The sequence below is a fragment of the Nyctereutes procyonoides genome, unplaced genomic scaffold (assembly GCF_905146905.1).
Source record: "Nyctereutes procyonoides isolate TBG_1078 unplaced genomic scaffold, NYPRO_anot_genome, whole genome shotgun sequence".
In the NCBI taxonomy this organism is placed as follows: Eukaryota; Metazoa; Chordata; class Mammalia; order Carnivora; family Canidae; genus Nyctereutes; species Nyctereutes procyonoides.
In genome coordinates, this window is record NW_026575155.1 from 16,942,619 (window position 1) to 16,959,595 (window position 16,977).

The following is a 16,977-nucleotide window of genomic DNA, read 5'->3' on the forward strand; positions in this document are numbered from 1 at the left end:
ATCTAATGAGAGGATCATGTGATTCTTGGTTTTTCTCTTGCTGATATGATGAATCACATTGATTGTTTTACGAGTGTTGAACCAGCCTTGCATCCCGGGGATAAATCCTACTTGGTCATGGTGAATAATTTTCTTAATGTGTTGTTGGATCCTATTGGCTAGTATCTTGTTGAGAATTTTTGCATCCATGTTCATCAGGGACATTGGTCTGTAATTCTCCTTTTTGGTGGGGTCTTTGTCTGGTTTTGGAATTAAGGTGATGCTGGCCTCATAGAACGAATTTGGAAGCACTCCATCTCTTTCTATCTTTCCAAACAGCTTTAGTAGAATAGGTATGATTTCTTCTTTAAACGTTTGATAGAATTCCCCTGGGAAGCCATCTGGCCCTGGACTCTTTGTCTTGGGAGGTTTTTGATGACTTCTTCAATTTCCTCCCTGGTTATTGGCCTGTTCAGGTTTTCTATTTCTTCCTGTTCTGGTTTTGGTAGTTTGTGGCTTTCCAGGAATGCGTCCATTTCTTCTAGATTGCCTAATTTATTGGCGTAGAGCTGTTCATAATATGTTTTTAAAATCGTTTGTATTTCCTTGGTGTTGGTAGTGATCTCTCCTTTCTCATTCATAATTTTATTAATTTGAGTCTTCTCTCTCTTCTTTTTAAATAAGGCTGGCTAATGGTTTATCTATCTTATTAATTCTTTCAAAGAACCAACTCCTGGTTCTGTTGATCTGTTCCACAGTTCTTCTGGTCTCGATTTCGTTGAGTTCTACTCGAATTTTAATTAACTGTCTTCTTCTGCTGGGTGTCGGGTCCATCTGCTGTTTTTTCTCTAGCTCCTTTATGTGTAAGGTTAGCTTTTGTATTTGAGTTCTTTCCAGTTTTTGAATGGATGCTTGTATTGCAATGTATTTCCCCCTTAGGACTGCTTTTGCTGCATCCCAAAGATTTTGAATGGTTGTATCTTCATTCTCATTAGTTTCCATGAATCTTTTTAATTCTTCCTTAATTTCCTGGTTGACCCTTTCATCTTCTAGCAGGATGGTCTTTAACCTCCACATGTTTGAGGTCCTTCCAAACTTCTTCTTGTGATTGAGTTCTAATTTCAAGGCATTATGTTCTGAGAATATGCAGGGGACGATCCCAATCTTTTGGTATCGGTTCAGACCCGATTTGTGACCCAGTATGTGGTCTATTCTGGAGAAAGTTCCATGTGTACTTGAGAAGAATGTGTATTCAGTTGAGTTTGGATGTAAAGTTCTGTAGATATCTGTGAAATCTATCGGTCCAGTGTATCATTTAAAGCTCTCGTTTCTTTGGAGATGTTGTGCTTAGAAGACCTATCGAGGGTAGAAAGCTAGATTGAAGTCACCAAGTATAAGTGTATTATTATCTAAGTATTTCTTCACTTTGGTTAATAATTGGTTTAAATATTTGGCAGCTCCCACATTCGGGGCATATATATTGAGGATTGTTAAGTCCTCTTGCTGGATAGATCCTTTAAGTATGATATAGTGTCCCTCTTCATCTCTCACTATAGTCTTCGGGGTAAATTTTAGTTTATCTGATATAAGGATGGCTACCCCTGCTTTCTTTTGAGGACCATTTGAATGGTCAATGGTTCTCCAACCTTTTATTTTCAGGCTGTAGGTGTCTTTCTGTCTAAAATGAGTCTCTTGTAGACAGCAAATAGATGGGTCCTGCTTTTTTATCCGGTCTGAAACCCTGTGCCTTTTGATGGGGTCATTAAGCCCGTTCACGTTCAGAGTTACTATTGACAGATATGAGTTTAGTGTCACCATGATATCTATTCAGTCCTTGTTTTTGTGGATTGTTCCACTGAACTTCTTCTTAAAGGGGAATTTTAAGAGTTCCCCTTAAAATTTCTCGCAGAGCTGGTTTGGAGGTCACATATTCTTTCAGTTCCTGCCTGTCTTGGAAGCTCTTTATCTCTCCTTCCATTTTGAATGAGAGCCTTGCTGGATAAAGTATTCTTGGTTGCATGTTCTTCTCATTTAGGACCCTGAATATATCCTGCCAGCCCTTTCTGGCCTGCCAGGTCTCTGTGGAGAGGTCTGCTGTTACCCTAATAGTCCTCCCCATGAAGGTCAGGGATTTCTTGTCTCTTGCTGCTTTAAGGATCTTCTCTTTATCTTTGGAATTTGCAAGCTTCACTATTAAATGTCGAGGTGTTGAACGGTTTTTATTGATTTTAGGGGGGGGGATCTATTTCCTGGATCTGAATGCCTGTTTCCCTTCCAGATTAGGAAAGTTTTCAGCTAGGATTTGTTCAAATACATAATCTGGCCCTCTGGCCCTTTCGGCGCCCTCGGGAACCCCAATGAAACGTAGGTTTTTCTTCCTCAGGCTGTCGTTTATTTCCCTTAATCAGTCTTCATGGTCTTTTGTCTGTCTCTTTTTTCCTCAGTTTCCCTCTTTGCCATCAACTTGTCTTCTATGTCACTCACTCCTTCTTCCACCTCGTTAACCCTCGTCGTTAGGACTTCTAGTTTGGATTGCATCTCATTCAATTGATTTTTAATTTCTGCCTGATTCGGTCTAAATTCTGCAGTCATGAAGTCTCTTGAGTCCTTTATGCTTTTCTCTAGAGCCACCAGTAGCTGTATAATAGTGCTTCTGAATTGGCTTTCTGACATTGAATTGTAATCCAGATTTTGTAACTCTGTGGGAGAGAGGACTGTTTCTGATTCTTTTTTTTGAGGTGAGGTTTTCCTTCTAGTCATTTTTTGCTCAGTGCAGTGGCCAAAAACAAGTTGTATTGGGAAAAGGAGAAAAAGAGAGAGAGAGAAGGAAAGAAAAGAGAAAAAGAAAAAAGAAAAAGAAGAAAAAAAGGAAAAAAGAGAAAGAAAAAGAAAGAAAGGTGAAAAAAGGGGGTGGGGGAAGCAATCAGAAATCAAAAAGAAAACCAAAACCAAAACCAAAACAAAAAACACGGGGGAGTATCTTCTGATTCTGTAGACTTTAAGTCCCTTGACTTCCCCTGGAACTGGTCCGTCCAGCTGGTCTTCTGGGGGAGGGGCCTGCTGTGCTGATTTTCAGGTGTTAGCACTTGGGGGAGCTGCTCAGCCCCTGCCTGGTGCAGGGCTCAGTGGGGGTTGTTCACCCCGTGAGGCCCCAGGAGGAACAACCACAGTGGCGGGGCCAGCTCTGCAGCCCTGGAGTCAGCTCCCGCAGTAGCTCCGGAGCTCTCGGTCTTCAGGGCCTGGAGGCTCTGGGGCGGGGCCGCTGATCTGCTCAGCTGGGGCAGGAGCGTCCTTGCTATCCTGGGCCCTCCCGGCCTCTGCCTGTCTCGGGGGAGGCCGGATCCTGGGCTGTCTCCCAGCGCCCTGTGCTCCGGGGCCTGCGCTGTTGGATTCGCGCTCCCGCCCCGCAGCCCCCTCCGCGGAGCCGCCTCCCGAGCCCCTCCGAGCTGCTCTGGGCCCCGCCGTGCGCGCTGCAGCCCTTAGGGAGCTCGGCGCACTCTCCCGGGGCGCAGGTGTCTGTGAGTGTCCCCAGGAGCCCGAGGGCATCCCCGCCCTCCTGGGTCCTGCTCTAACTCCCTGCGGGCCCCTTTCCGCCCGGGAAGGTTGGTGCAGCTCCTGCTTCTCCGGGACGGGGCTCTCCTGTCCTGGGGACACTCGCCCCGGCCTCAGCCCGGCTCTTCGCGGGGCCCCTCCCCCTCGGAGGCCTTTTGTTCCTTTATTTCTCTTTCCCCATCTTCCTACCTTGATAGAAGCGCGAACTCAATATATATAAAAAAAAAAAAAAAAAGGGATCCCTGGGTGGCGCAGCGGTTTAGCGCCTGCCTTTGGCCCAGGGCGCGATCCTGGAGACCCGGGATCGAATCCCACGTCAGGCTCCCGGTGCATGGAGCCTGCTTCTCCCTCTGCCTGGTCTCTGCCTCTCTCTCTCTCTCTCTCTCTGTGACTATCATAAATAAATAAAAATTAAAAATATATATATATAAAAAAAGAAGCGCGAACTCTTCTCACTGTAGCATTCCAGCTGGTCTCTCTTTAAATCTCAGGCCGAATTCGTAGATTTTCAGGATGATTTGAAGGTTATCTAGGTAATTTGGTGGGGACAGGTGACTTGGGGACCCTACTCTTCCGCCATCTTGCCCCTCCTCTAATAACAAAATTTAAAAAAATTTTTAATGTATCTTATAGATACATGCCATCTATAAGAAATATAAGGCCATAGATATTTTAAATGTTTAAGAAAAAAAAAAAAGAAAGAGTTTCCCCAAATTGAGCAGCAGGCCCAGGAGCTTAGCAACTGAATTCTATGAACCTTTCAGGGAACAGGTTGTCCTACGAGAAGAAAGAACGAGGACTCTGGCTCCGACGCCAGGGCCAAAGGAAGCCGGGTCCCTGCTCATCCGCGCGGGCACAGAACCACTGGAGGAGACCCCAGCCAGGCGGGGTGACCGGGGTGCTGCCCCCGAGGGGCAGCAGCGTCACAGGATGCCCGTCAGCATCACCACACCAAGGGGGCCCTCCCAGTCCCAGGGCCAGACACGAACAGCAGGGCGCGCTCCGGGGCCCCGTGTTCTCGGCGGTGGGGACGGCATCCCCCTACTGCGCCTGCGCCCAACAGCACACGCACCCCACTGTGCAGTCAGGCCTGCAGGGGTGCAGTTGTGCGGGAGTGGACAGGGGTAAGGGTACGCGTGTGTCAGGGCGCGTGGTGTGTGGGGTGAGGGAGCCAGTCTGCAGGCGTGCGGTGTGCCACCGTGGGAGGGTGCGGGTGTGCGGGCAAGTGCACGGGGCTTCAGCATGCACGTGTGGATGTGCGGTGTGTGAGCGTGTGGCCGGGGCGTGCACCTGCCGGGGCAGGAAGCTCCCCCCCTGAGCAGCCCCGCCCACGGCCCCACCCCGTCAGCCCCCATCCTGCTGGGCCCCAGGCCCCGAGCCCACGCTGTGCCCGCCCTGGCCTGCAGCAGCACAGCTTCGTGCCCGCGTGACGGCCGTCGCATGTGCAGGCCTCGCTGGCTGCCTGGGGGCCAGGCGCCCCGTGACACACAGACGGGGGCCCGACTGGCCGCACACCAACGGGGCTGGTTTGGGCCACTGCGGCCAGAAGCCTCCAGGAAGGGGGCGCATCCAGGGTCACGCAGCCGGAGGCGGCAGGTGGGCGCAGCACCGCAGGTGCAGCCGCGAACACGGCTCCCAGGCCCTCGGCGGCCGCGGCACCCCCGCCAGGCCCCGGCCTCAGTAGGCGGCCTCCGATGGCCAGGTCTCGGGCCCTTGTCCTGGCCACACGCGTCCCCGCTGCCGCCACAGCAGGAGCTGCCCCAGCAGGCGTCTCTGCCCAGGCCAGACCCCCCACCTGCCGGCCGGTGCTTCCCGCGGAGGGCGGGGGACAGGGAGCCCGCGAGCAGCCCTGACGCCACAGGGCCCGCGCCCCGGAGGAGCCTGAATGCAGGTGCACGGGTGTGCACGCGGGTGGGCGTGCGTGCTGATGGGCGCCCACCCGAGCACCCTTGCACCCACGCGTCAGGCAAAGGTCTTCACGGGGGCGGGTGTGCCCGCGGGGGTGGCGCCCGGGCCCCGGCGGGGGGGGAGCGTTGCCACCGGGCGGGGCGGGAGAGCCCCGAGAGCCCCAGCCGGCTCTGCCCCGGAGCTGCGACTGTTTAATGTGGTTCCAGCTCATTTAGCGCATTACCCGGGATTTCAAAGAGCCATTAGCACAAGACAATCCCTCGGTCTCCTGCTTCCACCTGAACGGGTTCCAACGTCAGGTCCTCTGCCAGGAGGGTGAGCCCACGTGCTCACGCGCGCACACGCACACACCACATGAAAGGAAGCCGTCACCGCTGCTTCCCCGCAGGCAGGCGCGCGGGGTGTCCCCACCGTCCACACGCTCACACACTCACGCAGGCTCACTGGGGGGCCAAGGGCCCAGCCTGTCCCCCAGCCCACGGGGCCCGGCCCCCCTGTGGCCTGCCGGCCCCGCAGAGGGCAGGCTGGTCCCACAGCTTGGGAGCACGGCCCCCCCAAGCCTCCCCACGCGGGAGGAGGAGAAGCAGCCCCCACCACGGGGAAGGGAGCTCAGGTGCGGGGCGACCACGCAGCAGCCCAGAGACACAGCACGGTCCCACAGTCTGCCACCAACTCAGCCCAGCCCTGTTCCCCCCAAGGCCCGCCGCGTCCTCTGCACACCAGGCCACGGCCACCCCGCTTGCCCAGCCCCAAGTGCTGAGCCCCCTTCTGAGCGGGTCCCCGAGGCGAGGCCCGGCCCGGCTCCCAGGGACACGCTCTGCCTCCCGCCACCTCGAGACGACAGCACCAGGACGCCCTGGGACTCCTGGGGACGAGAAGTTGAGAACCTTAGAACCACAGAAAGGCCCGGGGCTCTGCAGGCACCCACGTCCGCAGCGCCCACGGGGGACACCCAGCCCGCCTGCCTGTGCCGTGAGAGCCCCCTCCGGGCCGGCTGTGCATCCCACGCTCTTCCTGCCTCCCACGCCGCCCCTCTCACCTACAGCTGCCCCCCCCCCCAGCAAGGCTAGCTCGGTCGGAGGAAAGTCAGGGGAAAGGACAGCACGTGTCCTCCGGCTGGCAGGGCCACCTCCACCAGCAGCGCGGCCACCTGCCCCGTGCACGGCCTCCTGCCTGCTGCGACAGGGTCCCCACCCACGCCGGGCCTGCCTCCCCAGCCCGGGGCCCAGGCCTCCCCTCATTCAGATGAGGAAGCCCCATGGGGAGGTGGTGGGGACTCGGCAGGTGACTAGGGAGGGCTCCAGGGCCCCACCCTCGATAGCAGAAGCAGGAGCCCGAGGGACAGGGGAGGGCGGCCACCGGGTCAGCTTGGCAAGTGCGGGGGGGGAGGGGCTGGCGAGGGGAGGACCGGTAGTGTGGCCGCTGGAGAGGAGGAGGCGGAGGGACATGCCCGGTGGGTGCCCGGGGTCCCGGCGCGGGGAGTCCCCCGTCCTAGCTGAGGGCGGCCGCAGTCCTCGCCCCCCCACCGAGGCGGCCCCGGCACCTGCAGGCCCCAGCCTCGCCGTCAGGAACCCGATTCGGAGGCGGGTCAACAGCAGCGGCCGGCGTGTCGCCTGCGTTCTGATGTCTGCAGAGCCGGGGTGGCCTCAACGCCCCGCTGGCGGCTCCCCCCGCCAGGTTTACGGCCCGGTGGGCGCCGCACTCCAAGGAGAGGCTGGCCACTGCGCCCCTGCACCCGCGGCCCCCGGGGCCCCAGGACTCGGGCGGGAGAGGGCGGCGGTGAGAAGCCAGGAGAGCGCCGCTCCCACGGCTCCTCGGCTCCTCCCGCTGTGGGGCCTCTGGGGCGGCCCGGGCACGAAGGGCCTCGGATTGTCACAGGATTACATGAAATTCAACAAGGAAAAATACCAGCAGACTAGGGGGAAAATATATCTTTATTTTTAACATAGTAATTAAACTCCAGCAGAGTGAGGACAACATGAGCTTCTTTGTTTCCGTTTAATAAATACAAGTGAATAAAAATACTTTGTTTGCAAAGAGCCTCCTCTTCCTTCTCCAGATTCCATGGGAGGCCCCCACCCCCGCCCCGGCCCCTGCTGACGCCGCGCGAGCCCACCCGCCCGCCGCGTCCCCAGACCGCGTGCCCCGCCAACCTGTCCTTCCCTCCGGGTGGAGGCCCACAAATACTATCCGGGTGCAAAACCTCTCCTCTCCGGATGCCCTTCCAAATAGAGGCTCTTGTACTGAATGTCAAATCTGAAATGCCCCCCCCCCCCCCGAAGAATCTGGTTTCCTCACAGAAGCCCAGCGTGGATGGGCCCCTTCCGCCAGTACTTGTCAACACTGAGAAACAAGGCCAGGTTTCAGCAGGACGGGACCCCTGCGTCGAGGGAGGGAAGGGATGATGTCGAGTGTAGCCTACTGAATGTCTTACAGACGGTCCCTTATTTCAAAAATAGAGATTCCCATTTAAACCTAGCCTGTCTGGAACAGGCCAAATACTTGACTCTGCGTGCAACAGATCTGGTATCGCTTATAGCGGAGCCCCTGGCGCTGGCGAGCTTCGGGGCTGCAGCGAGGTCACAGACCACAACTCAGTGCCCCACCTCCGCCCGGGGGTCCTGGGGTCCGGAGACCCCCACGCCACGCCGTGCCAAGGTCTGGCCTGCCAAGGTCGGGGATAAGGCACGCCTCTGCGCTCTGCTCTCATTAAGGCTGTACGTTCCCTTCCGACACCAAAACTGCAAGGAACAAATTCTGTCTCGGTAGTTACTGTTCCTGCTGCCACCACAGGGTACAGAACCTCTGAGCTCCCAGGGTCTGGATGGAAAAGAAACTCCTACGGATCCAGAAGAAACGACAACTTCCAGTCTCACGTGTTCCTGCCCTAGTGACGTGCGAGTCAATTAGGGCATCACTGTAAATCTTGGCTGAACGTGACCGGGAAGAAAGTCAGTCTTTATACCCAGCAGTAAACCTCTCTTTCTCATGCATCCCATTTCTCATTAATCCATATTTTTAAAAAGCATTTATTTCCTGAAAACTCCTATAGTTTGATACACAACAAACAAAACAAGACGTAACGAGATTATAAGGAGAACACGTATGAAGTACTATAAAGCACGGGAACGAAGCTGCGTCCCCCTCCTGGACACACAGGGAACGGGGCCCCCGCAGAGCTGTCCCGCCCCCCCCCCTCTGCTTTGGCTGCGTGGCCGCTTCTTCAGAAGGAGCATTACTGGTTCTAGCCCCCTGGAGTGCGGCGCGCACACGCCCTCACCAACCGCGACCAAAGGGAAGCCCCTGACCGCGGGCGCTCCGCTCCAGCGGGGAGAGGAGGCGGGGACGGCTTTCACCATCTACCCGAACCGCCTTGCCAGGAATATGAACCGCCTTGCCAGGAATACGGTAAAACTGCATCCAGCTGTCATCCTACATGAATCATAATTTCAGAAGAGAAGCCTGTTTGGAGCGGGAAAGGTAGGGAAAAAAACAGATGCTGTGGTTCTGCAAGCTTGCCTCTTTTGGTACCAGCACAGAGTGTCACTGTCACTAGGTGTTCAGCAGAGAAACACTGGCCACGGCTGGGCGCCGTGTCTGCGTGTGTGCCAGGGTGGGCCTCAGAGCCCCAGGGACTTCTGTGCCAGCTGCCTGGCGACCCTGCAGAACTGCTCCCGGTCATCCCGCCACATTTTGGAAGCATCCACGTTAGCGCCACTTTCATCATTGGGCTCTGAAAGAGAAGGAGACGCGCTCAGTGTGAAAAGGGCTCTGGAAAGCAGGGGCCTGGCGAGGTCTTCCATTCCACTGAAAAACCCCCGTGCGTCAGTCGTCCCAGAGCTGCGTCCCAGAAGCAAGCGAGCGCCACTGGTGTGTGACACCTGCAGGAGGAAGTCCACTCTATCAGAGACAGACAGGAGCCTGCCTGAGGGAGGGGGGCTGAAAGGCTGCGTGACGTCAGGGACACGCACACGAGGCACAAAGACCCACCTCGTGATCCTCACCTCTCGAGCGTCTCGAAGAGCCAACCTGTGTCATGTGTCTCGCTCTACAAACACTGGGCCCCCGTCAGACAGTGGGCTACAGACGCCCCCAGCTCCGGCCAGAGGACGACATGAGGTCGGTGTCAGGCCCAGTGGACACCTGACCCCAGCAGGCGCTGCAGACAGACCAGGACACACGCAGACAGGCAGCCGGGGCCTGCGGGGCCGGGAGCTGGAACACGGCCCTGTGAAGCGCTGGGTCAGAGCAGAAAAGGCAGCACAGAGCCCAGCACGGCTGCCGGCACGACCCCAGCCGTTCCCTCACCCCCGGCCGCGCTTGCCTCCGCGGCCACCGGGTCTCCGTTCCTCCCATTTATTCCACAACCGTTCCTCACCAGGTCGTGTGCATGAGGCCTAGTGCAGGGCAGCAGGTGTGCAGGGGACACGGTGATACGGGCCCTCAGAGGGCACACCGCCCAGCAGGCCTACACACTATGAACATGCACACCTGTATCCTTCCAAACTCAGTGCTACAAGGGAGGTGGAGGACTGGGCAGCCTGCAGGCCCCAAGAGGGGGTGTGCTCTGGGGACCCTGGCCAGGCCTGCCACAGGGAGCAAGCAAGCACGGAGCGAGCCAGCCCCACCCCCACCCAGCACCTATGACAGCCCCACTCCCCAGGCCCAGACGGCTCACAGCCTCCTAAAGCCAGGACAGAGGGCGCCAGTGGGCGGCAGGGCACCGCCCAGCTGGGTGCGGTGACATGGCTGGAAGGTAGCTCAGAGCACAGGACACGTACTCAGAGGGAGTGTGTGAGGAATACATTAAAACCTTTTATTTTTTTTAAAGCAAGCTCCATACCCAGAGAGGAGAGCCCCACACTGGGCTTGAACTCACGACCCTGAGACGGAGACCTGAGCTGAGATCGCAACTGGATGCTGGGACGCCCAAGTGGCTCCGTAGGGGAGCATGTGCCTTTGACTCAGGGTGTGACCCTGGGATCCTGGGACTGAGTCCCCCATTGGCATCCCTGCAGGGAGCCTGCTTCTCCCTCTGCCTGTGTCTCTGCCTCTCTCATAAATAAATAAATCTTAAAAAAAAAAAAAAAAGGTTGGATGTTCCACCGATGGAGCCGCCCAGGCACCCCTACATTGAAACCTTTTAGGAATCTGCTTGGGACTCTGCCTCTCTCCACTCTCTAAAATAAGTAAATAAATCTTTAAAAATAAAAATAAATAAATAAATAAAAATTTCTAAAAAAAGAATTTATAGCAAAAACGTTTGTCATGGTATGATTTACAGCCAACATGTGAAGGCAGCGGAACCAGCCAGGCACACAGTCTGGGGGGCCCACACACCGTGAGCATCCACACCTCACTTGACGCAGTCACTCAGTGCCTGGAGAGTTGAGTGCCTCCACCCTCCGACATGCGCACGCACAGAGGTCCTTGACATCGCGGGACACCAGGAGCCCACGGGGACTCCCGGGCCTCCTCCTCTGGGCCTCCCACAGCACGATCAGCCTCCTCCAACTCTCCCTTGTTTCATTTCTTCCGGGTTTTCTAGATCATTCCTCCCTAGGCTCCTCACAGGCCCTTTCTCATCCCGTCTGCCCTGCCCCTCACCCACCGTCCTATGCAGACATGACCTCGCACCCCTCACCTCCACACCCGGCCTCGGCTGAGCAGCTCTTGAGGATGGACATTCCCACTCCTGCGCCTCTGGATTCCTGTCCCTAGAGACAGCAGCCCTCTACCCAGGCACTGAGGTCGGAAACCCGGGGGCCACCCTGCACATCGGTGAGCCCGAGTCTCCCAAGCACAGCCCTCCTCGCGGCCCGCAGCCACCCCCCCCCCCCCGCCTGCTGGAAATCCTTTCGTCCCAGGCCAACAGGCACACGGCTGCAGGGCCTGGCATCCCCACCGGGGCTCGGGCCCCAGGTAAGCACACTTCTGCAGGGCTCCCCTGCCCCCGGTTGGGCCCGAGCCAGAACCAGTGCTGGCAGGACTCCCACGAGAGCCAGATGCCTCACCCCAAATGCCTCTTGCTCCCCCTCCATGCTCTAAACTCATCCCAGACAAACCCGCCTGACAGCCCCTGTGTGTGTCTCCATCTCAGGATGTACGGGTGACGGGCAACCACAGGTGGATGTGGAAAGTCCCTTCAAAAAGCGGGCCTTAAAGTTGGGGTCTAGGGCACCCTGAGCCTTGAAACTCCAGGACCCAGCATCTGCGACACAGCAGGTGCCCCAATCAACACCCACGCCACGGTCGCTATGCCTGAGGCCTGGAGCCCAGTTAATTGTGGTCAACATACAACACATACAACATGAAGCTGTAATTATGAAGTGCGCTTACACTTGGAAAAGAACATACCAACAAGTCAACGACAAAGCAGCAAACAGCATATGTAAACAAACCACGACCAGAAATGAATTATGAAGAACCACAGGAGGACGGAGACGCAGCCACTGTGCTGCCTGCCTGCTGCGGCACGGCCCGGCGGCCTCGGAACATTACCTGCCAGCATGCTCACCACCGACAGCAGGATCTTCTCCACGCTCTGCACGGGGCTCCACCTCTCGGCGCTGCTCTCGTAGCCCATGGGGTCGTCGCCCGGGGCGTGAAGGATGGAAATGCAGACTCTGCCATCGGGGTAGACTGCAGGGGTCAGAACACAGCAGGTGAGCCCAGGGAACGAGTCCGGGGGCCCCACGCTGGGCCGGGCCCACCACGGGAAGGGCGTAAATGGTGCAGACACGGAAAGCAAGCTGTTTGCACCGCTGGAGCAGAGCCCGAGGCCCTGAGTGCCACGCTCACTCCCACACGGCCAGGTGGGCCACTCGCTCACTGACCGGGCTCTAGGCCCATCTGTCTGGTCCCAGGCACCCCAGATGGTTCTACCTTCACAGGGATTTTATTTTTTTTACATACTCTACCTAAAGGCACTAAATAAAATGGTTACCTGACAGTGAAATATTTCAGCAAAATAACTCATAAGTACTAAGATCACTCAAAATAATTTCCACAATGGTTTCTGAGATTTTCCTAATTCCACCATGAAAACCTGGACCTGGACTGTGCAACTACATCCACGGCGCCAGGAAGAAGGCAACAGGGATGATTTAAACATCAAGGAGGAAGGTGCCCCGACTTTCCCGGGGACAGCCGGCCCCCCGTGCCTCTGGAGGTCAGCCGTGTCCAGTCTAACCCACCCCAGCACGCAGCATCAGGAACCAGACCCCCGCGGTATGGGTAGAGAAAAATGCGTTTCAATTCGCGGTGTGCGCTCAGTCCTGTCGGGGACACAGCAGCACCGGTCGCTTCTCTTTTACACAGGCAGATCCTCAGATGGTTCGGTGTGTGCTGAGGACAGACTCAACTATAAAAATGTAAGCCAAGTGAGCTACAATGATAGAAACAATCGACAATTTAGAATGAATTTACGTAACTCCCCTTCACTCATGAGTTCAGAACCCCACGACCACTGAGGAAGCTGAGTGGCTCTACGGGCCTCTCTGGTGTCCCGTTCCTGGCTCTTCCGTCCACCCCATCCAGCAGTTTCTGCTCTCTGGCTACCCAGAACCTGTGCAACTTCTCGCAGAAGGAACGTGTGTGAGTCTGTCGTGGACGGCAGGACGCCCGAGGGGCCTGGGCACCCTCGGTTTGCACAGTCTCTCTGCCATGAGGGTTCCAACTTCGGTGGCACCCAAGGAACACAGAGAAGCAGCTGTAGCCCTGCCCCCTCCTGTCTCACGGGGTGTCTCAGTTTCATGACCCAAGCCTCCCTCTAACTCCCCCGCCAACTCCTCCCTTGTCAATGCCCGAGCTTGTTTCCACGCTGCTGGCCCCTCTCTCTGCAGGCCCACCATGTTGGTGTCCGCCCTGCAATCTGTCCCCTACACCACAGCCAGTGACCCTTCAAAGACCACACTGGCCATGCTACTCCCTCCCACTCTCCGACTCCCTCAGTGGATCTCCACTGCCCCTGGCAAATACCAAAATCCTTCTTACTGACCAACTTGAACTGGTCTGTCCCCTTTGCTCCTTACATGGGGCCTTTGCATGTGCTAGACCCTCCCCACCTCACAGATCACTGGGTGACTCCTACTGCTCTTCCTGCAGACCCTGAGCTCAAACACCACCTCCACAGGGCACCCCCCTGGCCTCCCGGTATGGTTTTACATTTATCTGTGTTTTTCCATCCACATCTATCCCTGCCTCAGACTGGGAGCTCCTGATGGTCCCAGCCCCTACCTTTTATTATCTGTTCACCCTTTATCCAGCAAGTCTCTGCAAGTGTGAATTATTTTTTTAATTATTTATGGATTGACCGATTTTTATGATATTGCTGAGCCTACTAAGTAGTTCTCAAAAATAATTTTTACAGAATAAAAATAACATATCCACTTACAGTAAGGCCAAATTTCAAAGCTACTTGTATCAATTATTTTAACATGAAAAACGTCATTGCTCTTCTGGGTACACGACTGATTCATCAGTTTGCGGCCACACTGGTATCTGACAGCATGTCACAGGCACTCTTCTCAAGAATGTGCTTATCTTCGATACAATCTCATTATTTTGTAATTGCCAGCAATCCTCTTTATAGTCACATTTTACAATCAATTTAAAATTGTTAACTTTTTCAATTAACTCTATCGTAACATATTTTTAAACTCTGATAGAAAATCCTAAACACAGGCCAAAGTCATCCCAGTATGATGGACGCCCACCCACACGCTCGCACCACCCAACCTCGACCACTGCCACCTCAGGGCCAGCCTTCTCGAGAGGAGGGTTTCTGAGCACCTACCGTGCATACATAACTGTGTTCAAAACGGTCCCCCTGAGGAGCAAACTGCTCACACGTAACATCAGCAGGACACAAGAAGTTCCAAACGAGGGTTTGGACAGCAAGTCCAACAGGGGAGCAGGGGAGTGTCTCCCCAGCTGGGCAATCCTGTGACCCTTTGCAGGGGGAAGGGGGCAGGGGTCTGGGCAGGGTCCCCCGCGTGGAGGTGTTCAGGCAGGCGGGCTACGGGAGGACTGCAGGGTGGGTGGGGTCGCTTGTAAGCCAGGGGGTGTCAAAGGCTCAGAAAATTCTATAAATGCTCTCATGGATTAAATTAGCCATTACCTCTTTTATATGTGGAGAAGCATAGGGAAAGGAATCAGTTTCAAGTAAGAAAAAATTTCTACCAAACAGTATATCTTACTTGCTTTTCTTCTCCACAACCACTAAGATCATGATTTTTAGTGGCAATCACCATTTATAAAAAGGAACACTGGGATCCCTGGGTGGCACAGCAGTTTGGCGCCTGCCTTTGGCCCGGGGTGCAATCCTGGAGACCCAGGATCGAATCCCACGTCGGGCTCCCTGCATGGAGCCTGCTTCTCCCTCTGCCTGTGTCTCTGCCTCTCTGTCTCTCTCTGTGTGACTATCATAAATAAATAAACAAAATCTTTAAAAAAATAAAATAAAAAAATAAAAAGGAACATTATACTAAATAGGATCATTAAAGATACAACACATTTTCTTACTAATTCTCTTATCTATAATCCCCTCTTATAAAAGGAAGAAATAAACAACCACAGCCATTCAGGAATTCCAATCCCTACTACTAGACACTCTGCCAACTTAAGTCCAGTAAATTTATTTAATGACCTTATTTTCCCCTTTAAAATACATGTTTATTTTAGAAAAAAGATTTAGAGACGGAAAAAAGATCCTATTGAAAAAGATCACTTCCAACATTTTTGTGCTACGTTTACAGTTATATACATTAGATGTGAATTTTTTTCGAAAAAAGTAAATTGTAACAAATGTGATTAAACGTAAGCTGCTTTTCAATCATTTGATATAGAACAAGTGTCATTCTGTATTATTAAATATCACTCTAGAGCATTTGAAATATCTAAGCAGCATTCTAACGTTTGGTCTAGTGCAGCTTAGTTAACCGATGCCCTGTGGGTGAAAACCTAGGTTGCTCTGAGTGGTCCCCATCGTTAACCACACCGCCGGAGGCTGGCGGAGGCTGGCAAAGAGCTCTACCCACCCGCTGGAAGGAGGAGCGGACAGGTCAGATGGCACTTTCCTTCATTTACGTTACACCGTCCTTCAACTGACGTCAACACCACCAGGACCAAGTGGCTACAGGTCAAAACACAGATAACTTGTTCCATGTCCTACATCACTGACAGCACCTGTTACCCACACGCAACCCCGAGCCTCGCCTGGTGCTATGGAAACCACTCCCCAGAGCACTTACTGTTGGGATGGAACATCTCGCAGGTAAATCTCATCTTTGGGGGACTTAATGGGTAATCCAGCGGGAAGCTGAGAACGGCAGGAAAGACACCGAACTCAAAGCAGGTGTCCTCTGGGCCCCTAGGAGACAAAAACACTCAAGTCAAGTGGTTTTCCATGTCCAGCCCACTGTAGGAAGCAGCTAGGAAATTTCTACTCTTTACAAATGCACATGAAAGGATTATGTAAATAACAGTGATGCACTGGTGCTTTTTTCTGAATGGGAAAGTAACATCTCATCATCCCATCCCAATCTGGTTTAAGTCTTAGGTACAAGCACAAACATGGAATTACAGGCACAGGTTTTGCATTAATAAAGAACTAATAGCAATGTTGTGAGACCCAAGGGATTTTGTTTTCTGTATGTGTGCTATAATTGCACTTTAAGATAAAGATATAAATTATGCACGTTACAGCACGACTATTGGATTAAATGAAGGGGTAAGAGTTACTATTTCAAAGGCTATTTTTAATTTTTACATGTGCCTAAGAAATGGTTTTGTAACCTTCAAGAAACAGACAGACAGCACACGTGTGATCACTGACTACGGCTCCCGCACAAGGCCAGGCGTGCCACACGCATCAGAGCTGCCAGCCCGGCCTGCAGAGCCGTGCCACATGCCACAGCCCGTGCCAGCGCGGTCACCTGAACACACAGTCACCGGGCACCTGCATGCCCATCTGCCCGGGCTTACCTCCTCATCACACGGAGAGAGGCAGAAACGGACTGAACCACTTCTAAGTCCTGTCAAACTTTAAAACGTCCATGTAAATCAACACTACCCTGAGCCACGTGTGAGACACAAAGGCAGCAGAGAGGAAGAGCCCCCAGCTCAGGAGGGAAAGATTCCTCCCTCACACACCTCACTTACGAATGTGCAAGAGTCGCTGCCCGTGGAAGACTCCAAGACAGTGGCAGCTACGACCATCTCTGCGTGAGCGGAGAGGTCCCTTTAGAAAGGCCCGTCTCTCCAAGCCACGACCAGTGTTAGCTCTACGACGCGGCAGCAGGAGACCCAGGCCCAGCCACTGCAGGAGCAGCTCAACACGGCAGACGTGCCGCCTTCCAAAACGAATACAAGGTAAGGCACAGGAAAAAAAATTACTGAAGTATATCTATTACAAAACAACTTTCACTTTTTGAAAATCATTATGGTTCAGGGATGCCTGCGTGGCTCAGTGGTCGAGCGTCTGCCTCCGGCCTAGGGCATGACCCCGGGGGTCCTGGGATCGGGCTCTCCACAGGG

The 16,977-nt window shown here is 54.3% G+C and overlaps 1 protein-coding gene across 4 annotated transcripts in view; it reads right to left on the bottom strand.

The window, feature by feature from the left end:
* Positions 1-7,355: 7,355 nt before the first annotated feature.
* UBE2G2 (ubiquitin conjugating enzyme E2 G2) overlaps positions 7,356-16,977 on the bottom strand; it is a 38,488-nt gene continuing 28,866 nt past the window's right edge. For all 4 annotated transcript variants that reach the window (XM_055313342.1, XM_055313344.1, XM_055313343.1 and 1 more), the window contains 3 exons: positions 15,693-15,811; positions 11,941-12,081; positions 7,356-9,172 (listed from right to left, as the gene is read on the bottom strand). In XM_055313342.1, the coding sequence (XP_055169317.1) occupies positions 9,060-9,172; positions 11,941-12,081; positions 15,693-15,726 (288 nt within the window). In that variant the 5' untranslated portion in view covers positions 15,727-15,811 and the 3' untranslated portion in view covers positions 7,356-9,059. The remainder of the gene's footprint in view (positions 9,173-11,940; positions 12,082-15,692; positions 15,812-16,977) is intronic.